A 25,249-nucleotide genomic window follows, 5' to 3' on the forward strand; every position below is an offset into this window, starting at 1 on the left:
CTTACCTCAAAGCATACAATATTTCTGAAGTGGCCTTTAAAACAGAATTTTTATTTAGCTTCTATGAGTAAAGGGAGACATACATTTCTTGCAACAAAATCCTGCCAGTCACATTATGGGTAATAGGGAAACAGACACCATCTTGCCACTTCAAATATCAGTGAGACATTCTCAAACCCAAATGATTCCCACACCCATTACTGCATTCCAGATAAGTCACCCCATTTTAAATTCACTTATTATTTCTGACCCTGACATATTAACCACAAGAAATACCATCTGTAAAGTTACACCTCCTTACATTTTTACAGATGTTCCTTCTTAGCTCAAACCCACAATCCCTACTTTCAGGAATATCATACAGTTCAGTTGCAGGCTCACCCTTAGTTCAAATAACTGAGGCAGCAAGACTGAGTTACATGGCACAACTGTTGTAATTCTAGGCCTCTCCCTCCCTGTTCATATGTAAGTTCTGACCTCTGAAGTTAACCTAATAATCCCTCACATATAGTGAGCAAAACTGGATATTCCATTCCAAATATGATTCAGTTAGTGTTTTTTAATGTGTAGAACAGAAACACTTTGCTCAGTACATACATTATACTCTACTTGATACAAATCCAATCTTCCACCACAAAGATCTTAAATAATCATTTTCCCAAAAAGCCCACATCACTTTCCATTACTGGATAAATAAATACGGTGCTGCTTAAGCCACACCTGGAAGTACTTTTACCATGATGCATCATTTACTATTTGCATTTAAGAGATGTCAGTGATTTGGAGGGTCATGAACAAAAGCTGGGAAGAAATGAACTAGAGGTCTCAATAGCAGGAAAAATCAGAAGCTAGTTACACCTCTGGCATTATTAAGCTGCTGCCTGAAACAGGAAAAAGAAAAGCAGGATCTGGGTTTCTCAGTGCATTTTAATTTTGTGAATGCTTGCAGCCCTGGAAGTACAGAATAATTGAAGCTTAGGCAGTAACAGGACTGAATCACACTCAGTAACTAGTACTAGAACTAAGCAGGAGGAGTATGTGTTCAGATGTCCCTCACTTTTATTATTTTCCTAACTAATTTGTAGACAACTACAAGTTTCAGAACTAAATTCCTTGCCCACAACTGGTACATACTAGGAAGGTTATTTGACTTTATTACAGTTACTGCCCTGAAACAGTGAAGAAAAACCTCCATTTCAACTCAGCCAATAAGTGGAATTACACACAGATACGTACTGAGGTGCTGAACAATCTGGTCAATTGTAGGTTTAAAAAGAGCATTCATTGCATCCGGGCTCATCCTCAGCATTCCCTGGGAAGACCATTTCACAAAGTCCACACTGGAAAAGAACAGTTAGGAAAAAACATTAAAACATTACAGCTGAGTTGCAAAACAATCATCAGACATACTAAATACATGAATGAATGAGTTTACAGGATCTGTGACCATTTTGCTTGGAAGAAAGCGCCCCACTTCACCCTAGCCCCATACCAACCGCAGCAATGTAAAATTTTAAAATAGAATTATTATTTTTCCTTGTCTAATTGTTGTTTTCTTTGCCTGATTGCCTTTTGCAGCATTAGCAATGCTCAACTGCTTCCTGAAACAGCTGGCAGTCAACCCGGGGCTCGCTCACTTGAAACAGCACTGATTCAGCCCAGAAGGGCAACATTTAGATTACAGCAGTAGCGGGCCAAAGCCACGGGAAACACCCAAGGAAAACAAGCAAGTCTGGAAGCCTCAGGAGGCAGAAGAGAGCACAAAATTTTTAATGAAGCACAACATTTATTAAGTGAATACAGGCATTAGGTTATTCCATCACTGATACACATCTATACAGCTCAGTAATCTCCCTTTCACTAATGCACACTATATTTCAGCCTTTATACTCCTTCTATCCTGTTATCCAATTAATTTCATTTCATTTGAAGGAAATTTTTAGCATTGCCTCTAAGATTCACCATAAGAACTATTAATAAAAAGGAAATGGTCTTGTGAGGGGGAAATTTTAATGATTTCAGAACCTCAGGCTCATTTAGAAAGTGACTCTTAGCTGGATTTCAAGTCATTTAGGCTTACAGTACATTTACCAATAACTTTTGAAAGAGATGCAGGAGTTCCTGCCTGCATACTACATTCACAGAATCAGAGAATATGCTGAGTTGGAAGCAACCCACAAATACTAAGGTACAGGTACTAAACATCAAATCTTTCCCTCTCAGGTCCCAAGCATTCTGCCCTAGATTCACAGGCTCTCTTGTTCATTCTCTTTTATGTCATTATCCCCAGGTCTCCTGTAGTACATAATTTCAAAAGATGCAAAATGCCCATTTCTACCTTCTTCTCACTTCCTTTTCTATAGCAGCCCACGATCTTGTCATTTAGGGTGACTTCTTGATACTGAAAATCATGAATTAAAATCTCTGGAGGGGATTATGTCTCCCTACTTATCCAGCAAATTATCTAATTGGTAAAATACCAGAAGAGGCAAAAACCTGCCATCACTTCAAAAGAAGAATGCTTTCCCCTTGCAGAGCTTTATGCAGTAGTACATGCTTTCACCAGTGATCTGATCCTGCTAGTAATTGTCCTCAAGCCATGAACATGTTTACACATCTCACGGTCTTGGATTTGTTCCAGGTTGATAAAAATTAAGGTTCTACGTAACTAACTTTTAGGCAACAAATTCTTGTCTTTGATCTGATGCTCCTAATTAACATGAAAGGGACTCACAATACACAGTCAGAGTCAAGAAAGTGATGCAGTGGTGGCCTAATAAAAGTCATACAAAGCAATACCTGACAACTGCAAGTCTTGTACAGAAAAGCTTTTTCAAGAGATTGATCAGAACTTCTCATTCTGGAAACTGCAATGGAGGCAATCCCATTTTCTTATCCTTATTACATTTTTACACTATTATCTTTCAGTCTACATGTAATTAGGATATTTGAATTATTTGTCTGCATCCATTTAGTTTCAATTGCCTACTTACTTGCTTTTCCTCAAGGCATGTTCTACACTGTGGCCTCGAAACTTCTTGTAATAGTCAATGAAGGAGAAGGGCAGAGTGATGTTTAGTGGGTTGGTCCTGTCTGGAGCTGCTGCCCGTTTACGGGACTCAAATGCTATCATCAGATCCACCCAGGCTGCAGGACGCTTGATTTTAAATTGCTCAATAAAATCTTCTCCAAATATTTTACACAGGAGCTTTTCAAATTCATAGTCCACTCCTAGAGAACCATAAGGCCCACCTATACCACAAACAAAGCACAGCTTTAATATTCTGAACTGCTTATTACATTTCCAGTTGACCACATAAACATCAGAGCAACACTAGAGCAAGACTGTCAAGGGAGAAGGTCTACAGAAAGAGGTGTCTTTCCTAAATGTAACAGCTGGTCTAATACACAACATGCTCTTACCTTTGCCTCACTTCTACTCCTCTATCATCATAGCCAAAGTAAAACTAGCACTATAAATCAGAAACATTTTTATTAGAAGCAAACTCTGCCTTCTTATCCACACATGAGGAGGTGTAGGTTGGACTTGTATTTAAGAGTAGACACTCCTAAATGTGTACATTCTCCCATTTGCTTTTACTAGGTTGTTTCCTGAGGTAATCTTACAGATACCAGTGTGAGATTTGCCATTCAAAAGCATCAGATGCATTAAGTGATTCATCCATGTCTGATGACCAGCAGCTGGGTTATATTAATTTTGAATGCTGGTCTTATTTAAGGAAGAACTGTTAGGAAAATGTAATAAAGGCACACATTTCCTTCACTGACAAATCAAAATATTACATAAATATATAATATACAATATAATGACATAAAGCAAGCAACGGAAGTGACAGTACCTGTTGCTTTGTACAGCTCCTTAAGGTGTCCTTCAGGGAGTCTGATCTGATGGACAGTCATATCCACTGTGCCTCCTCCACTGTCCACGACGATGTAACGGTCCCCTAGTTTGCCGAAGGGAGAGGGCAATGGTACTGACATTAGTCTTACCACCCAGCACACTGCAATGACAGCTTCTCAGGGGCACTAGCACCATGAGAGACAATGACCTACAGAAAGCCAGAATGTCTGTGTTGAAGACTTGATCATTACTAGTAAATATAATGCAATGATTGATAACAAATATAAAAGTCAGATGTCAAAAGCTATTGATTTAGCGCAGCTGTAAAGCAGATTAGTGGCACCGCTCGTGCTGCTGTGTACATTCTAGTGGGCTTCCAAATTAATACTAGGGCATATTTAAAAGGCCTATTCTGAGGAAAATATTCTGCATGCATTTTAAAACCTGGATGGCTTTCTACCATCTCCTTAATAAACCATATTTTGCTAGAGCATATGGAATTGCAGTTCAGTGTTACTAACTAAGAGCAGCACATGAACCTGTGGTTTTTTCTTTTCCTATTTATAATCACGGTGAGAACAATGCAGTGCTCAGCACATTTGTGGGAAACACAATATTTGCCTGCAATATAAAACCAGTGACAGCAAAGCTTATTCAAGAAAGGACACTACCTTCTTCCAGTTCAGACCAGATCTCTCCTATGACATTTTCCACCATAAAGGTACGACTCTGTCGTTTATGACGCACGTGTTCCTTAGCTAGGGATTGACAGAGAATAAATTACTGAGGATAAGAAAGCATGAAGAAGTGGGTATTGTAAGTTGCAGGGTTATGCAAGCAGGCTGACAGGCCTGTATGTATCACTTCTTAACAAAACAGATGAACAAAAATTACTGCATTGGAATCAGGAACATTAGAATATCACTCCTATGAAGAAGAAAAAACGCTTTTCAGCCACACTAATCTTCCTTGATATTAATATATATATTATATATATTTTAATATATACTAATTAACTAATATAAATAATATAAACAAATAATACATACTAATAACCTAATAAGAAAGCTATAAACAGGTCTGACTTGGGGCTTTTTAATATATTCCGGATTGCAAAGCATGGGCTGGCAGTGGGGTAGGGGGGACTGGCTCATCACAGCCTCTGTCAGCAGTAGCCCCAGTCCACTGCCTTTCAGGATGTCAGTCTGTCTCAAAACTAGCAGCCAAAGCACTGCTGTTCAAATTAGTAACTTCTTAAGGACACAGTGATCAGGAGGTCTAACCCTCATAATATTTAAAATATACATTAATTAAAAATTAAGTGTATCTAGCCATACTGTTATAACAATCAGTTAACTTACAAGACTTAACTGCTACTTAGACATTTAAAAGATGCAGAACAGTCTGTTAAGTGAAAGCAGAATAGCGAGAATCTTTGCCTTATGCTTCTAAATCAACCTCTACAACTGAATGATCAAAAAACCCCACATTACCTGTGTATCCTTCACTCACCTTCAAAGGCATTTTATAAAACACTACAGAGGAAAGGCATGTGAAAATTCCTTCTGAAAATATCAGCATGCAAATCACAGAATGCATTTTGCTTCCTGTTTCTCTAGTGCCTACCACCAGAACACAGACCAGCAGTTCCACCTGCTCTGTACCCTCCCCATAAAGCCCTCCCGATGCAGACAAGCCACACCAGCCTCACTGCACTGACTCGGCAGCACAGTGGGAGCTCACACGACGAGCACTCCAGGACAGAACGAGCACTAGGTCCAAGGAAAGGCCTGACACAGAGTCCCCAAAATTCAATGGCAGTCCTTTCATCAATCCTGTGGGCTAGAAGTGAACACAAGAGCCAGTCTTTAACTAAAACTGAACTAAGCTTATCCTGGCTACTATGAACAGTAAAATTTTTGTTTTGACTTCACGGCAATAATATGGTCCTTGCAGTGCTTCTCTCTGTTTATATTTAAGGGTTTTTTCTCCTTAATCTGTTCTCAGCTTGTCTTGGGTGCCTGCCATGCTTTTATGAAATTTTAATTCTAACCCCAAATTAATTCATTCCAAACTTTGTTTTCATTAATTTTGACATGAAACCTTTCTCATCTCCAATAGCTTTTACCATACAAAGTCAAGAAGGAGAGTGGTAATCCCATCCAAGGGTTAGCAGAAATCCATGATCTGACAGATTATGCCCAGCTTCAAAACCTTATCCAAAGAAATTATTTTCTTTTATTATTTTCCCAGAGGCAAATCCCTGTGTTGTCTGACAGTGAGTTCATGTAGAATCACATGGAACTCGAATGGTTCAGGGCATGAATGAGAGGGACAGAAGCTGAGGGGCCCCTGAAGGGACTGTATCCTGGAACAGATTGTGTCCTGTACTCTGCGTGGGCCTCCAAACACTGAACACATCTGACAAGAGCTGGCAAGGAGAGGCATGGATTTGAGAGAATGATGTAGTGACTCTGCTAACTGAAAAAAAAATGCTCTGGTAAGTGCAGAATAGCTTTACTAGCCTAATCTTCCATTTGTCTCTACTGTTTTGACATAGCAAATGTGATAAAATACAGATTCTTCTGAAAAATTCATTCTGGAATAGACTGTCCCACTACCATTAATATCAGGGCAATTGTCACAGTGCACAGCCATGGCAAATATGTGCACTATGCAGCAATCAACTCTTAGTGCTGTTGATTTTTTTTTTCTCTCCTACTTCCCTCCAATTTCAGCAGGATACCAAGCTCAAAAAACTCTGGTGATGAAGGATCTTTTGGCAAGTGACTTGCACTGTGGTCTAAGCCCTGTCCCTCACTGTAAGTCAGTCCTCAAACACTGACACTAGCAACAGATCCCAAGTCAATAAACCAGAAGTGCCCTATTTAGTTGGTCTTCTACGAGCAGATAAATTCATTGCTATATTCCAATGCCATGTGTTCCACTGAGTGTTGAAAGTAATTAATGGTATTTCATAAAGATGACATCAAAAAGCATCTGCCAAAACTCTGAAACACCTCAGACTAATAGTTTCATTGCAGATCCAGTTATTTAACACTGCTTCAATAATGCAGCTAATCAAACACGTAATTGTTTCCAACACATGAAATTAAAAAAATGATCCAACATGAAGTACTGACTTAAATTAAGGCAGAAAAATACTGCTGTGAAAATACTAAAAGACTCCCACAAGATCCAAAAAAGGCAAGGCAAGGAAGCCACCTGCATGCTAAAATTAAAGGAAGAAATTCTTTCCTGTGAGGGTGGTGAGGCCTTGGCACAGGTTGCCCAGAGAAGCTGTGGATGCCTCATCCCTGGAAGTGTTCAAGGCCAGGCTGGATGGGGCTCTGAGCAACCTGGGCTGGTGGAAGGTGTCCCTGACCATGGCAGGGGGATGGCACTGGACAATCTTTAAGGTCCTTTCCAACCGAAACCATTCTGTGACATCTGCTGGATCAATGTCTAAACTAGTCTATCTACAACAAACAGCAACCCAGTTTATAAAAGCAAACCGATAGCCTGAAACATTTCAAGAGAACAAGGACAACAAGAAACAGTAAGAAAACAGCCCTCATGCCCAAAGCAAACTTATGCGTAAGGATCCAGGAAGTGAATGAAGAGAAGTACCCTGTGTGAATCCAGTCCCAATAGTGTCACTCGGGCTGTAGCCGTTGACAGGTGCCCTACTACTCAGCTCTATCATCTGGTGCAGGCGGAGCTTTCGGCAGTAGATAGAGGCAGCCTCAGGTTCCAGGGCAATGATCAACTGCTCAGGATTTTCAGGAGATGCCATTCCTGCCTGAGAGAGAGAATCCATCAGAGAAGTGGGGTGGGAAGTCCCGCAGCCTTAGCAGACCCTTTCAGTTCTTGAACAAGGCTCTCCCCAGCTCATGGTCTCAGTTTAGGTCACCCCTTTGAGTTCAACCCACAAAGGAGCTGCTGCCAGCGGTAAAGGTCTGGGAATCGTCCTGCCCACAATGTATAGCACAACTTCACAGGCTGTCACAGGGAAGAATGCATGCACTTACCATGCTAAGTATCTAACCAAGCAGTTGTGTACATGACAGGTGGAGAAACGAAATAATTTTGAAACCTGTAATGAATGGCCTAAACCCTGCACTCCTAATTAACCTGTGAATTTGCCTGCTAAGAGGGGCCCCAGCCTCCTTTAAGACATGAAAGAGTACCTTTGGCCTCTCCTCCTCACAACAGTATTTTAAGTATGCCTTTCTTTATGTCCTAGATATGCACAGTCCTTGCTGAAATAAAGTTCCTGCACTGCTGAACTGTACAGCAATATACAATACACTTTGCCAGTAATGCATCTTCTGACTTACAACCAACATTTTCTAGTTCAAAATCCATTGCTTTTAAGCACATTCACTTTTATAATATCTTCAAAATGCTCAGTTTATTCAAGGACACAAAATACAATGGGGCAGGTTCCCTAAAATGTAATGAGAACAAAGCTAAAAATAATCCCACATTATAAAATCAACATTTGCCATTCTTTCTATTTTCTTTCTGGATTTTCAGCCTTCAGATACATAGATTTTCAAGAAGCCACAAGTTCTTATGTAACCACATAGTGCACTCTCAGAGCTGGGCTTAGAGAAAAATATTCAAACAACAGTTGACAAAATTGTGGTTTTGTTTCTTTTCCCCTGTACTTCTGCCTACAGTATGATTTTATGTTAAAACAGAAAATATCTTTCAGCTCTTTCTGCCCAAATTTTGGTTTACCTGCTATTATTTTTCAGTTAAGTGCCTGAGTACTAAAGTATGCTAGCAAATACAGAACAAAATGAATATGTTTCTGCTTCCACAGTCAGTCTTCCAGCCTTCCAATTCATACACACACATTGTGGTGTCTCCAGAGCATCCTCAAAAGAAGGCAGACTCCCATGGAAGGACTGCAGACCTGGCCTGGAATTTGGCTTTTTTCATACAGCTACATTGTGGGGTTGTGGGAATCACTGGTTAATTTACAACTGCACCTAGAAACTCAAAGTAAAGCTGGTTTAAAAGTAATATCAGGGTAAGACTTGGAGACACAAAATTGTCCTTCACATTTACTGACTCATTTTACCCTCTCCATCTTATGAAATATGATAAATAGATTCTTACAGAAAGTATCTGCCTCACTATTGGTAACAAAAAAGGCAAAACAACCACAAATAAATTTCAAAATAAAAAAGTGAGGGTTAAACTACACAAGGTTGCTCATTGTTTTAAAAGCACACCTCACGACTGGGACTATGGTCACTTTACATCTTTTATTGCTGTTAAGAAAAACCTTCTGCTTTAGTTACATCCACTGGACTCAGCAGCATGATCTGAAATTAGTACAAATGTCTGGGAAGGAAAATACTGTGCAAATACTGCAGAATATCAAACCTTGCCAGCTATGTGGCAACACATATTGAAAAAATATTATATGTTCGCAACCAAACAATCAAACTTTGGAAAACACAGGTCCACAGCAGCCAGAGTAACTCTAAAATGTAGAAAAAGACTATCAAGCACAGGTCCAAGCATAACCCTCCTGCCATCACAGCACTTGCAGGTGAGCATGTTGGCAGACACAGGCTTAGACAAAGCTCTGGAACTGTACTGGGGATGAAGTTCTTGCACTGTGCCTTAGTATAAACCCAGTCTTTCCTCCAACCTGTCTGGATGTAGTAGGCACAAGCAGGGCTGGTTTCAAGCCAGCTTACTTCAACATCACTTACCCTCATCTGAGCTTTCCTACGCAGGAAGCTTTGATTTGCTGCACTGGAAAGAGCAATATTCGAGATATGGATCAATACTTGGTCTTTGACAGACATTTATCTAATCTGCCAAAGAATTCAAAAAATGTATGGTCTCTGCACACAGATTCTCTCAGCCCTTTACTGTCTTTGCCTTTGGAGAGTTTTGCTAAAAGCCTAATCTGAATCTTGCTGAAATTCCAAGGCCAGCACTTGTTGCTCCATCCAATAAGGGCTTGAAGAACAAATAGCTCCTTACTACCCTGCTGCACTTTTCACTTACATTAAATCCATTATCATGTTTTGTGAGAGCTCTGAATCTGAGCAGCAAGCGGGTTTTTCCAATCTCTAGCAATGTGGATGAATTCAGGAGTGGTCAGCCTGCTCCATGTACTGGGCATGTGTCAGCAGCACAGACAAATCAATTCTTAGTCTCAGTCTAACCTACGCACTGAAGACAAAATTGTGTTTTAGGGGAAAAACAGTTTGTTGCTCAGGATATTAAAATCTAAAGACTACAACATAGATAATTTGCAAGAGGTGACAAGAATTGAGTTACACACACAGGGAATGCACTGGTATTTCCTAACTCAAAGCGGGGGCAGCAGGGGTGAGGGGGATGATTGTATTAACTGTGAGATCATCTGTTCTAGGGGGAATTTTGGTACAAACTTCCAGGGCTGCTTCTGCTAAAAGAAAACAGTAAACCATTAACAATAACATTTGCTTCCTCCCTCCTCCAGCAGGTCTGCACCATGACCTTTTCACACTGCAGCCTGCACATCAGGAGAGGAAGGCGGTGACCTGCGGCGGATGGACTGAGCTCTGTGTTCTCAGACCCTCCAAGTATAGCAGATGCTATTCTTGCTACTTTTTCTCTCTAGTCATTATTTAACATACCCAAAATATGTCCTGAGGAAAACATCCAACAGAAATGGCAGTTTTTAACAGTTCAAAGCACAGCTGATCCTAAGAGAATCTCATGAAGAATATGTAGAGGTTTTTTGCTTAAAAGCTTTTCTTACAGAGTTTGAAGGGCCAGTTACAATGAAGAATGTGTTATTTCACATCACAGAAACCATATAAAGAATCTTCTACAGTGAAAAGTACAAGGCAACCAACACATATTTTTAGATGTACACATACATATATATGTACATATATACACATACCCGCATACATATTTATATATAAGTATATACATATATGTACATGTATATATAACAATCAATATTTCATACCTTATGTATGTAGCAGTTCTACTTAGACCATGAGAGAGAGCACATTAGTCTTAATATATATATATATATATATCCATACACAGCACAGAGAGAACGCAGGAAGGGGAGATGATAAAGAAACATGAACACACACAGAATGCGAAGGAGGAACGGAGCAATGAGGTTGTTTTAATACAAGCCCTAAGATGAAGACTTAGGAGGCAGTACATCTGTCCCATCATTACAGCCAAGGAGCAAGGGACAGATGGGAGAAAAATATTGAGCATGCAGAGAAAAAGGAGGGAAAACAGCAGGCGGCAACACAAAGAAACAGTGATGCATTTGTTAAAAATATTAATTGTAGACATTTGTGAATCTGCTGTATTTTACACTTGCTGCTTTCTATTTGCCTCACTCCATGTTCTTGTCCAATGCTGCCCAAGTACTACTGTAATTAAGAACAGAGATTCATAAATTAATAGGCCTGAACAGGACAGATCTAAACAATGTCTAGATATTCAACATTCTATAGATCATTCTGGCAGTGGGACAGATGCACCAATTTGCTTTTTGCCTAGGGCAGATTATAGCAGACTTTATAATAGCGCAGTGTCTTGACTCTAGCCTGCTAGGGAGATTTTCTTTCTCCCATAATACTCACTACCAGTATAAACCCAGTGATCACTTATGAGACATGAAGGAAGCAGCCATTTCTCCAAAACCACAGAAGTGGAAAATTCATCATGGAATTACAAAAAATTCTTTGAGCACCAAAAAAGTTCTTAAAAATGAATTTATTTGCAGAATATGGCTGCATTTATATACCTGGAAGAAGCAAAGAACACTATAAAAAGAACTATGCTAAAATTCAACTTTGCTCCTATGCCTAAGGACTAAGATTCCATTTTTTGACAAGAGAACTCCCAGATTTTCACTCACTCCAGTAACACAGGTCTGTGAGCTGGTGCCAGTGCATTGTTGTTCATGCGTCAAGATTCATGATCGACAGCAAGCCTCAAAGTGCTTCAGAGTCTCATGTACTGGAGCATTAATAACTTTACTATTCAGATGCAGGTGAATTCTCAACCTGGCTCACTACCTTTGTTTTTATAGCCACAGATGTGTCACCAGGAGAGCCATAGCTGACCACAAAACATTCCTGATTCTGTGAACAGCATTAGCTGCCAACTGTTAGCCTAATTCATCATTAGCGAATACTCAGGTCTGAACTGAAGCTCAGTATTAGCAGTCTGAGCACTTCCAGAGAACTAAACAATTTTCACTCATTCCATATGCAGAATCATCATTACTACAGATTTAAAAGACGCTCCTTTTAAAACCCAGTCTCACATGCCACAACACACAGCAAAGAAAAGCAATGTTCTAATATTGTTTTAATAGTATTGTTTTAATAGTATTGTTTTAATACTGCCCCATATATGACCTTAAAGACGGCATTATAGTAGAATATTCTACATAGTCTGAACCTTTTCAAAAGACAACGACAGCCATCAGGTAGGCCTAGATGAAAAGGTCCCATCTCTGAAAGCTGCTGTAATCAGCATTTAGCTGTAGTCCTCCACAGCCAGGCAGGAATGCTGCTGTTCTATCAGGCTTTATTTATTACACCACAGTGACCTCAAAAGAAATAGTATGTTAGGAAATACACCATCATTGACAAGGTACACATTTCCTATTACTACTCTTTCAAACTACAGAAAGCAACAGTTAAGAGGTTTTTTCAGAGAGATACATCAGATATCTTTTTAAAGGAAAGGAAAAAAAAAGCCTGACCACTGATCTGTAACACAAGGAACATACCTTACATGGAGTGCACCTGTTTCTTTGAGTTATCAAGCTGACTGAAAGAACTGACTGGATGAATTCTAATTTCCTGCTTTGATATATTTTGTAGTCATCCAAGACCTAATTCAGTACTGCCTCAGGGCTGTAAGCACTGCATTCACAATTAATAGGACGTTTCTAGATACAGAAATGAAGCATAAATAGAATAAACAGATAAACATGTACAAAAGAATCACTCTCATTACACAGTTGCACAAGGCGCACAGACTAAAGAATCTTTTCTAACTTTGCATAGGAACCCACAAAAAGGTAGGAAATTCCTCCATAACCCCAGAACTCCAGTTCAGTGTCCCAGCCAAATGCTAGCGTTGGCCAAACAGCAAGCTTCCATTTCTACCTGTGACACGTAGCACATGCAGAAGCTGCAGGGACAGCTACATCACAGCTCCACCACAGCCTTGGGTCCCCACTCTTCTTTCACAATTTTTCACCTTCACCAACTGCATTACTTTAGTCACTTCTGAAGCAACGCTACAGGCCAGGTAAGTGCAATGATCCATTCTTCTGGTTGGTAGAAAGAACCTTTCAAATGTGTTTTACTACTAAAGCCCCATTTGTAGGCACCAGAGACAAAATTTAAACGTTGGATCCCATGAAACAGCTCCATAAAGATACCATGGTTCATTAGGAAATGAAGCTCGGCAGGACAATATCATTCAGCCAAAACAACAGAAGTTGAGAATTAACATCAACATTTTGCTATTTTCCAAGATATTTATTGTAATTAGTAACAATAAGAAAGGCATGATTGCAAGTTAAGCACCGTGCAGGCGGCATGAAGAAAGTATTGTGCAACTGAATGAAGGCGAGACAAAAGAATGGCTGGAAATGAAGTGCCTCGTGCAATCGAGGGCGTTTAAACTAATCAGTTCATTGTGTGAAGGGATTCATGGTAACACCATCCACTTAGTGCCTTGCTAAGTGAGCTCCTCTAATCCTCCTCCTTTTTCACTAGCTAGCACTTTCTCCAGTTCCGTGCCATCCAACTGGGATGTCGCAAATAAACGACTGAGATGTAATTACGGAGGCAGAGCACGCCAGGAAAGAAGATGAGCAACACGGGAAAAGACAGCACTATCCCAAAGAGGCGCACGAGGGGGAGCTCAGCTGGCCGGGAGTGGGGCAAGTGGATATCACGAAGCTGCAGGAAAAGCACAGTGCATGCAGTTTTGGTAGATCTTCAGCCTTGAGAAGCCTTCACAAAGAATGTCTGAAAATCACTACAACATCACATACACCAATGCTTTGCCTTTAGACTTCAGAGTAATGAAGAGCGCTGCAGTACAGTAAATATCGCGAATAAACAGAATACAGTGAGGTCAGACAGCCCAGTTATCTCTGTCCCCTTATCTGTTCAAAGACAGATGCTTAAAATTGCTGAACAGCCACAAAATAAACAGGATTTTCAAAGATTCCTCTTAGTGACCACAGCAAAGAGGCTGGGTTTGCCAAAGGCAGGAAGAAGAGCTGCTGGGTGCTCCCCTGCTCTCAAAAATTTATCCTCTGGATTTAAGAGCCTAGATGAAAACTGAATACTAACATTTTTTTTTAATCCAGTCAACACAATGTTTGGGTGGTGGTTGATACTGCAAAGATCTGACATTTACAACGTCATAGAGGCAGGTTTTGCTTTACAGAACCAAGACCATTTGGCTTTCTCTTACACAACATTTTCTACACATACATGCATATACATTATAGATACACAAAGATGCACACGTTTTCACACTATTATTGCTGGTTGAGCTAAAATTAGGCTTGTGGCACAGATCCTAGTCTGATCAGGTGCCACTCATACTTTGCATTTCACAAGTGAGAAAATAGTGGATAATTATCACAGCTGCAGAATTCCTTCAGTGTCAGTTCCCCCTTCTGTACAGTAAAGTGACAAGACAAAGATACTCATCTCTCTGTGAGAAAACTGCTTGAGAAAGCATAAATGAATTCTCAGGCTATGGTTAAATAGAAGTAACTTCATTTTGCAGATAAGCTATGGAAGATGAAAAGTGGAAAAGCCACCGTTTTAAGGGAGGGGACACAAAACTGGAAATTAATAGATCCCTGTAATAGTTCTTTTATTTGCTTTGCACAAGCATGAGGGATTAAGTAACATGAAAGACACAGAAGGATGAACCCCAGTGTAAAAATCGGCCTTTAAACTGTCTTTAGGATTTTGGGATTATCTTGAGACCTCTCTTCTGATACTGCAGATATCTTCCCTTCTGCTATGAGGACATAGATACTGCTACTATATATTTATACACTATTTCCCTGCTTTTAAAATACCAGAGCGTAGGATTTGCAGTGCTTTCTGAATTCCCAGGGCTTGCCCATACCAGAAGCTTGTACAAAGTAAATAACCCACAGAAAATTCACAACCTTCCCACAGTCTTCACCTAGCCTGAACTTATTGCTGCTCCAACTTCAAACAGAACTCACAAGCTGTGAACTCCTGTGAAGGGAGTTTTTAGGTGAAACCTTCTAACCTGCAGGTAATCAGGATAGACAATAATAAGGTGCTTCATATTTGCACCTGTATCACTGGTATGGTGAACATCACCAGACAACATATGAATTAATTCCAGTTAATAGTAACACTACTCCCCATTTCAGAGTTGCACATGAACCTGTATGTTGAAGGAGTAAGAGATTTAAATTAGATTTTATTTATAATTAAAATTAGTTTTATGGTGGAAGAAACTCTTGGTGGCCAAGGAGCAGCCTAATAGCTGCCTGCAGCTATCTGAAGGGCAGTTACAAAGGCAGCAGAACACAACTTACTCTCAGTCTTGCCAAGAGATATAATGAGGGGCAACAGCCACAAATTGCAGCTCTTAGACTTCAAACTGGGTGTTATAAAACCTCCTTTTTACTAGAAAGGTGATGCAGCACCAGAACAGCTGCTCAGATAGGCATCTCTGTCCTTGGAGATTGTTACAACTTGGCTAAAGAGAGCCACTGCTGAGCTGGTGTTGGCAATAACCCTGCTTCAAATGGAAGGACAGATTAGATAATCTCCAACAAACACTTCCACTTAGTGCTTCCAGGATTCTAAAATGCTGCAGGTATTCCACACTGAGAAAGACCAGAAATCCTTCCCAAAGGCCAAAGACCTACACACTTTTTAATCCCTTGTCTTTGTGACTTTCACGTCAAATCCTTGAGTGTATCAGTGAGAGGGAGCCCATTGTGTCTGACAGTATGACAGCAGTACCAGCCTCTGCTACAACCCTGCAGCTATTCAGGTCCTCACAGGTTTCTGTATGGACTGCAATTAGAACTTTTGTTTAAGTGTTTTGGGATCAAAAGGAAACATTTGTCACAGCACACTTCTTTTTTTAATCTGAAAATATATAGAGCACAACAGCTCTAAGCAGTCCTTTAACCTTAAATATCAGCCAGCAGTCATTTAAAAAGTGACTGCAACATACTGAAAGAAATTAATGTATCAAGGATGCTCAAGCTGAGTTTACAATATTAACCTGCACTCCAAAAAAATCTGCCTCGGTCCAATGTCTTGTCGGTGAGGGAAATTCAGTTCCTAATAAATTCATTTTCCTGTATTTCATTGTAGAGTTAAAATATGGTCTTTATGCTCAAAAGTATGAGAATGCTGTCTGAAATAGCAGATATGGACTTCAAGCCCAATTTTTTGCATTCAGTTCTGGTACAAGCTTCCTATATCACATTTTACAAGTCACTTGGACTAAATTTTGTGAAACCACCCCCTAAAGCAAATGCATCAACTTCTGAGTATCCAGCTCAACACCAAGGTTTTCAGTGGAGCTATTTGTGAAGTTTGTTGGGATGGGGGGTACTTGTACTCTGAATAATCATGCTGGCTGCCAGTCCTGCAGCTGATCCCACTACTTAGCAAGGTGCTTTGAACCAAAGCAGAACCCATTTGATATTTCACTTCTGTTTACCAACCTATCAGTAAAGCTATTCCTATGACAAGAAATAACGTACAGCCTGTAACATTTCTCCCTCTTAATGGCTGTCTAGAAACTATGGCATTATCTCATTCTGAAAAGCAAGAAAATAAATGGGGCACCTGGAGCTGTAATGAAGTGTGACACTTATTTTCAGCACACTCGAAATAATGAATTTGTGGAGTTGCATTGGCTACAGCCAGAACTGCTGCATTTATGTGGTCACTGATTAGATGAAGCAGTTTGTTATAGATGGCTAGGCTGTCTTATTGAGATAAATGCCTTTGGTAAGGACAGTCTGATTGCCTCAATTTATTTTTCCTGGTGTTGCTATTACCCAGCTAAGAGTACAGACTGCTTTACCTGAGCATTTCTATACTTCATATTTTATAGATTATTTTTATAATCTATTCTTTTATTTTAACCTGAACTTGGAATTATTCAGGACTGTATACTTGTCAGGTTTTCTGGATTTTGTATTACAGTTTCCCTTTTTTAACCTATAAAACCTTTTTTTTTTCTTTAGGAAGGAAAGTGGAGCATAAGGAAGGATATACCTGAATTAAGACTATTGGCTACCTATCATGAAGGAGCATTTTTGTTTAAAATTCATGGAGAAAGTTCTGCAGTTTACCTGTGCTTATTTCTCAAAAAGCTTCTGTGAACTGCCCATAAGAAAGATAACTTCTTGCTACACACAGGCAAGGCACTTGATTTCAGGATCATTATGAGAGAGAAAAGGACCTCTTATATTTGTGAGATATAAAAGAATATCAATAGTTACAGCAGACCTTACCTAGGACACCAGATCTAGTCTATCACAATTTGGTCTCAGAAGTAATCCTAGAAATATAGACAGAGGTTTCTAGGGAGAAGCATCTTGGATCCTTTATTAGGTAAGAACAACTGCAAGACTATGAAATTACCAATGCTTTTCTCTGTGCAAAAAAGTCTCCAAATTGCTTGTTTTGTTGTGCCTCTGCCCTTTCATTCCCCCAGAAGTTTCTCAGGTACTGGAACCACAAATAAATCCAAATTAGCATTACTAAAGCTGAGTCACATATTGCTGAATGATAACGTGGTAAGGTGGAGGTTATGTTTTTGACAAGTTGATGGGACCACAGTGGCATTCAGTTCATATTTCATTAAGGTGATGTTGCTGCAGCTCATTCCCAAGGGATTGTTGCCACAGATCACATTTGTTGCACAAATGAAAGCTTAGCTCCAAGTGGCATTACCAAGAATTTTTTGCTGCATTACATTATATCCCCCAAGGTGCAGGAGAACATTACTTGCAAGTTTCATGACTAGCGTGCATTAGAAAAATGAAGCCATTAAATTCTCATAAGCTTTTCAATTTTTCATGTTATAATATTCTAGAAATGCTTTTTTGTACCATGGGCATGCATCAGTTACCACAACAGCAAAGCCTGACTCTTCCTATTTAAGTCTAGTTTCACATTTCTAGTGTGTCAGGCTCTCTCCTTTTCTATATTTTGAAATATCCTCATTGTAGGTCCTTATGGTTCAGGCTGATTATATTAAAAAGACACAAGTGGCCTGACTGAGTGGACTTTCACAGAGAAAACGACAGGCTTGCTCTTTTCTGTTAGTTGCATCTTATTCTGTACCTTGGGCTTTCTGATTTTCCTTAATATTTTTCACTACGGTTCCAATTTCACCTTTTATTTCTTTTCTCTGTAACTTAATACTGGCATCTAAGATGTCTTTTAGACCTATCTATTATCCTTCACCATTGTCCTTTCTATGAACTAATTAAAAACAATCAAACACGCTAGTTTTAGATCTTGTCCGCATTAATTTACATTTGTTTGTGGACTTCTGTCATTCCCTAATGATTGTAGTTGACATCCTTTCAGACCATCATTTTCTTCTTTTGGTTGGTAAACCCCATCTAGACACTCTTTCCACCAAGCAGAATGAAGAATTTAATTTTTCGTTATTTCTGTTGGCTTCAGTGACCTCTCAGGCAATGTCTAAGATCCTGTGAAATGTGTTTCAAAGCTTTGGAACATAAGCACAGATGCACTCTGACAGAATGCTATGAAAACCTTTTAATTTACTTGGATAGCAAAAGAAAAAGAAATTCTCCAAATGTCGCAACTTGTGGCACAGAGGTGGACAAACAGAAATGTAGGACTAGATTAGCAGATGGCTTTGTCTCTGCTTTCCCTGTCTGAGTAACTAAAATGTGTAAGCAGAGATCAGTACACATTTTCCACTCTGTAATCTCCACCCCTCAATTAGTTATCTTTTCCTAATTAAACATAGCTACAAGATGCAGAATCCTCCCTAACACATCACTCAATAAGCATTTTAATCCTTATGATTAAAAGGATCTTAATATCACAAAAGTGAAAGCACAGACTCAAGAGATCCCCCAGAAGCTACAAATAATCAAGGTAGTTGATGTATGAACACACTTCTGCCTCATCTGCCTCACTAACAAGTCCTGTTTAAAAAAAAATCACCAGCTTCCTAGTGCTGCTTACACCTTTTTATGTGGTTTACAGCAGAAGCCTCACACTGTCCCTACACAAATAAATTTCAGTTGCATGTGTTTTCTATACCAAAGAACAGGCTTATGAAGGAGTAGGTGTAGCTCAGCTTCACAGATTACAATCTGGTTAAGTCTCTCTAGTCATCTTTTTAAAAAACCAAACATACTTCACATCACGTTTTTATCAGCAACGAATTTTAGGTGCTGTCCCATCAATCTTTCATCAAATTTGTTTATTTTTCTCTGAAGGTTTCTACAGAGCAAGCTAGTACTGATCAATGTAATGTAACGTGAAACCCAACACAATGTGTTAAGTAATTCCCATCATGCACATTCCATGACAAAACAGATAGGAAAACAATAATAAACATCCAGCCTAGTAGCTGGTTAAAGAAAGCCTCCGGAATTTCAGGCTCATATACTTAAGCCTATAACTTAGACTACCTCTCTTTTTGTTTATACGAGTTTACCATGCAAATGATTTTATTTGCTATTTGTAACTGAAAGATAAATCTACTTCAGAGCTCTGTAACTCCATTTCAAAATCAACAGTTCATATTAAGAAGAAAAAAACCCTCAATATTTCGAAGTAGACCAAATGAATGACGTTTGCAAGCCTACAGAATATTTTGGGCAAGTTTATGAAAATGCAACATCCTTCTCTTTCCTTCTCTCTGCCCTGAGCGCATTTGTTATGCCATGTTTTACTTCCTTATTTTATAGCTTCTGCATTCCCATACTTCTGTCACACTCCAAACTCTTCCTTAAAACTTTACTCCTATTAGCATGTTCAAGGTATTCCAGCCTGCAGATTCTGCTCTGCACTTACTGTGCCCAAGGAATGTGTATTGAAAGATGAGCTGGAAGAATGTCTTTACTAAAAAGAAACAACGCGCCAAGAGTATTGGATCCTGTGCTCCTCTAATACACAACCTGCAGTGCCTGAATCCCATCTGGATAAGGGATTAACAGTGCTGCTCACAGTAATATATTACAACAGTAAAGTGCTGCTAATGCTGAACCAACGATTCCCGTCTGCCTCGATATAAAGCGTTCCTACACAAATGTTCTTGACTACTTTTAAAGTTTCACCTCTCTACTAGTGGACACACTGGGTTGGTTTTTTTGTCATCAGTAATACAAGACTAACAAAACAATGAATTTTCTTGTGTCAGTAGGACCTCAGGTAACACAGAGGTGGGATCCAAGTTCACGTGTAATTCTGATGAGGCTGTAAGTGCCAGGCCATGCTCAAGAGCAGGAAGTGGTTTGCTTCCATGCCTAAGCCATTCTTGCATTTTGGGGTCTAAATCTCAGGCCCAGTGCAGGTAGTTGCATTGAGCTCCCTCTGCAAGGACAGCAACAAGGACAGGTCCCATCCACACGAACAGGGTGGAGTCCTCCCACATGCTGTCCAACTGGACCATGCTGACAAGGACTTCCAAATAAGAAAATATATCAGCAATTTGAATTTATTAGTCACAATGTGAGTTCTTCATGAGAATGGAATTTTTTCTAATACTGGCAAATACTGCACTTCTGACAGAACTACACCAAAGCAAAGAATTTGAAACAGAACAAGACAGAAACAAGACAAGTTAATGGGACACAGAAACAAGAAAAGTTAATGCTATTTATGATACCTTATATTTTACTGGTGAGGACAATGACAAACCTGACTAAGAATCCTAAGAATCATTATTCAGGATGTAACAAACAGTGATGCAACACACATTAATCCCAGTAGACAAGTTTTGGGAAAGGAAACAAGCCTAAGTGGGTCCTACAGAGCTGACACTCTGCTCTTGCCACAGAGCTCTCTCCAGTTGTGACCAGACCTTATCAAGTGTCACACAGCTTTAGAACCATCTTTGGACACACAGGAATTAAGCATGAGGGACAGAAAGAAGCACCTGTTATACAGGAATAAAGCAATTTTGATTCAGCAAAGTAAGCTGTAAAGACGTGCAACTTTCTACATCCTACCAGACTTAGTCCCTCAGGAGGCCCCAGAGAGCAAGATAAATGAGAACAAACAAATACCTGTTTCAAAGAGGTAATAATAACTCAGGTATAAAAAGAGTTAAGGATACACAAAGCACAATAGATGAAAACAGATTGGGCAGGCAGAGTAACAGCATGAAGCAATGAGGAGTAGTTTTCCCATATAAATAGACTAATCACAGTCAAGTTTTTGTAGGCATGAAAAAAACCAGCATTTTAGAAAGGGTTTCAGAAGAGGAAACTGAATAAGCAATACAGATACTCATGTCCAGGACATGCAGCTTATGCATGAGATGACACAGATGGAGTCAAATGTAGGTTGATTCCCTGTCAAATATGAGGCTAAAAAGTCTTTAGTGGCAATATTCTGAAGAGATACAAACCAGGTCACATGACAGCTGCCAAAAGCCAAAGAAATGATATTGGAGTAACCAAGATGCAAAATCACTGACATCTTGGATGAAAGCTCAGCAGCACAAACAGGAAAAGCTGTCATGCAGACAGAATTAGCAGGATTTGAATAGGCTGGATGGGAAGAGAGAGGAAGAACTGTGAGCTGAAGGGAACCACCCAGATTACCCATTCAATGAGAAAGCAGCACAGTAGCTGGAAGGGGACACTGCAGGAGCCCTTGGGCAGATTAAGAGTTCCAGGTCAGCAATGTTTTGTCTAAGGCAAAACAGAGATGAGGGGATGTCAGAGGTGCACTGAGATTGTGCACCATCACTTCAAAAGCTGATGGATGCTGAGAACAGCAGCAGATTTCCAACACTTCTGACTCTACTCGATTAATTCCATTAGCTTTGCCTAGACAAGTACTTAACCATTCCAGAAAGGCTAGGCTTTACATTGTGAAGCAGTGACTGAAGCTGTTAGTGGTTTTGCTCTCTTAGAGCTACCTCTGCTTCTCACAGATTACTCAGCAGATTTTCACAGCTCATTAACGTTTCCCACTAGTTAACTCTCAGCTTAGACTAGTGGTTGTACTGCAGTGTGTTTCCAAGTAACAGGGTTTCTACCACTGCCTTTTCACACTTCTCTCTACATGATGTGCCGATTACTCTTACAACAAAAGTGCTCATTTTCAAGATGCTTGCATCTTCCAATAGCTAGCAACAAGAGCTGCAACTTCTGATCCATCTGTACATACTGGTTTGAGGAATGTGTTGGATCCAGCAAGAGGAATCTGAAAGACTGAATGGCATGCAGAATTCTCACTTTTCTGCATTTGTTTCTTCATCCCCACTTCTTTAAAAACAATCAACCGTGTGTCAAGTTAACATCAATTATTTCCCTAAATTCATGTTTTCCTGCAACTGATCACACACCCCGAGTTAAAAGCCTTGTCAGTCCTTGCTGTTTATCAAGCTTGCCCATAAAAGTACACAATCACAGACACAACCACAGACACAGACACTAATTAACAACATTCCATTGTGCCACAAATGAGAAATGCCAAGAGATCTACCTTACCCTACCCTGCTCCTTCCACAGCTCCCACTTCACGAGCACACATGCACACAGACAGCAGGCAGACAACAATATACAGAGATAATGAATGGGTCTCTAGTGTTTCAGATTTACCTACAACCGTGTCCTTCCATCAGAACTTTAAGAGTGTTTTGCTTCTGGCACTAGCATTAGCAATCCCACAATACAGACTGTTAAGAAAAATGTTGCTCAACATTAGAGATAGTTAGAAACAGAGTTAGAAAAATCTGGGTGCTTCCCAGGACCACTCAGCAAATTACTCATGAACTGGTAGATATTTTACGAACCGTGCATCACACAGCTGCTGCCAATGCGTTATGCAAGTCTCCGACCAAAAATTAAAAAAAAAAACCAAAGAACAAAACCCCCCCATAAAACCAAAAACCCCAAACTGAAAATGAATATGCTGATGAAAATGCACATCTTGTGTATTAAAGACACAAACTGAAACTGAAATAAAGGACATGCACACTGAAAGTGGACATATCCAGGGGGCGGTTGGGGGGAAAGAATTAAATGCAGATAAACCCCTTACTGGTGAAAATAACAGTTGAATTTAATTTTATATCCAGACTGTCCAGTTCAGAGTCCTTTCATTCCTACTGTGGGAAAATGGGAACTGGAAAAAAAGTCCCACCAAGAAGGCTCTTTGCTTTCCCTCTTTTTTGTTTTTTTCCTTTTTTACTTTAAAAGTCTGTGATGACCTAAAGAAAGTTAACAAAACAAAACTGTGTCCAGTATTTTAAAATCAACATTCCCTTGGGTCTCAAAACTGCATCTGTTCCATGTGCACTGAATTCAGCTCAAATATATTGTTCAGGATGACTAAAATATCAGTCTACAGTGAGGGACATGAACATATAAAAGTAAATAGAAAGAAAAAGGCAGTTAAGAGGTGAATACATATAGCTTAAGCTACTGCTTGGTAGAGTTAACTCCTCTTTCAATATTTCTAAACCATTATTTATACAGTTTATACTAGAGCTAATTGTCCCCAATACAGTTTATCATTTAGCCTACTAACTAGGGCTTTAAAGGGGCATTTTTACATTCAGCCTGTAATATTACCTTGTAGGCAGCTTGTCTCATAAACTGCTTTGCAGGCTGTTTCCAAATAGCAGGCACTGTAATAACCCATCTTACTTCAGTGTTTTCGAAATCTGAGCCTCCTTGGTCACTGAGCTCCTAAATAAAAGGAAAACAGAGGTGAATGCAAAATCATAGGTGTCTACTTTACAAGAAAATATTATTTTCTGCTGGCTCCAGAATAGTAACTCTTTCTTTTCAATTTTCTTCCTGTTACATCTATGCTATGAGTCAGGATTACTTCCAACCTGTCAAGAATGCTTTACTGTGCCAAAAAGTGGGATTAGGGTTGAAGCTTTCTCAAGGAGACCTATAGAAAAGTTTATTGCTAACACGAAGTAGAAAATTTGGGTTTTGCAAAAGCAGCAATTTACAGAGTGTTACAAAACATTTATTTTCATTCCTAGTCGTGGTGTGGTATTTGCTGTTGGCTTCAAGAATTCACACATCTTGATTAACAGACAGAAAAATATTTGAAGTATCACTGATGAACATTATGTTTTACAAACTGGATTTTTCAATTACTTCTTTATACACCACTTACCTTTAAATCAAAGTTTTACAATGCAGTTAACAAGGGGAAGTTACAGTTAACCCCCTTTAAAAAAATGACTGATGGTTCCTTCAAAATTTTGCTTTAAGCAAACATTCAAGACTAGTTTAGTACTTTTATTGTCCTTTTTTTTCCCTTAAAAAGAGGAAAGTCTGTACTGCATTTGCAAATTAGGTGATATACTGACAGGTTTTGGGAAAGGTTCCAAGTAAAATGCCATTACCATATGTCCTATCTAAATCTCCATCCAAACACAGAAAGGTTCAGAAAGGTGAACAACAGGCCTTTAGAACATAAAAAAATGTTTCTGCATGTGCTGAGCCAAGGTGTTTTGTTTGTTTAGCTATGCTGCAGTTCAAAAATCCATGCTGGAAAAGTAGTACCTTTATACTGCACAAGGCAACAGAAACGGGCAGATTATAGTCCAAAGTAACAGCTCACTTACATTGCTTGTCTAATTAGTTCCAGGATTTATTCATAAATGCCAGGGATTTAGTTATTAACATCAGGAAAGGACATAGCCCTGAACAGGCAGCACAGTAAATACGGGACTGTACCCAACCACATTCACATTTGCTAAGAATTTCCCCCCTATATGCACAGCTTCACAGTCATTGTGACTCCACAACCAACCACAAAACAGTTTAAAGTCTTTGAAAAGATGAGGCATTTGAACTAAAGTGGTAGGATTGTTTCTCTGCAGCCATAAGGAAGAGACTGAGATCTCAGAGAAAATAAATTAAACCCATTCAAAAAAGTAGGTTAGCTTTTAGCAACAAGGCTATTTTAAACAATGCTTGCTTGGATGAATATTCTGATTTGACCCAGGAACTCCTATGCTTACGTTGACATTATAGTGGCACGTTTGAAGCCAATGTTTACTTAATTCACAACTGACTGTTTACATGAGGTTTTAAATCCCAAAACCAGTTTACTGGGGCCATGTATTTCACTGGAGAAC

The 25,249-nt window shown here is 39.4% G+C and overlaps 1 protein-coding gene across 2 annotated transcripts in view; it reads right to left on the reverse strand.

Moving 5' to 3' along the window:
* Nucleotides 1-25,249, reverse strand: part of HSPA12A (heat shock protein family A (Hsp70) member 12A) — a 55,804-nt gene that overhangs the window by 5,923 nt on the left and 24,632 nt on the right. For both annotated transcript variants that reach the window (XM_051799576.1, XM_051799575.1), the window contains exons 7-12: nucleotides 23,718-23,834; nucleotides 7,493-7,664; nucleotides 4,534-4,620; nucleotides 3,861-3,965; nucleotides 2,994-3,252; nucleotides 1,237-1,340 (exon numbers count right to left, since the gene is read on the reverse strand). In XM_051799576.1, the coding sequence (XP_051655536.1) occupies nucleotides 1,237-1,340; nucleotides 2,994-3,252; nucleotides 3,861-3,965; nucleotides 4,534-4,620; nucleotides 7,493-7,664; nucleotides 23,718-23,834 (844 nt within the window). The remainder of the gene's footprint in view (nucleotides 1-1,236; nucleotides 1,341-2,993; nucleotides 3,253-3,860; nucleotides 3,966-4,533; nucleotides 4,621-7,492; nucleotides 7,665-23,717; nucleotides 23,835-25,249) is intronic.

Source organism: Manacus candei, unplaced genomic scaffold (assembly GCF_025592945.1).
Source record: "Manacus candei isolate 608988 ecotype Guabito, Panama unplaced genomic scaffold, ASM2559294v1 h1tg000050l, whole genome shotgun sequence".
Taxonomy (NCBI): domain Eukaryota; kingdom Metazoa; phylum Chordata; class Aves; order Passeriformes; family Pipridae; genus Manacus; species Manacus candei.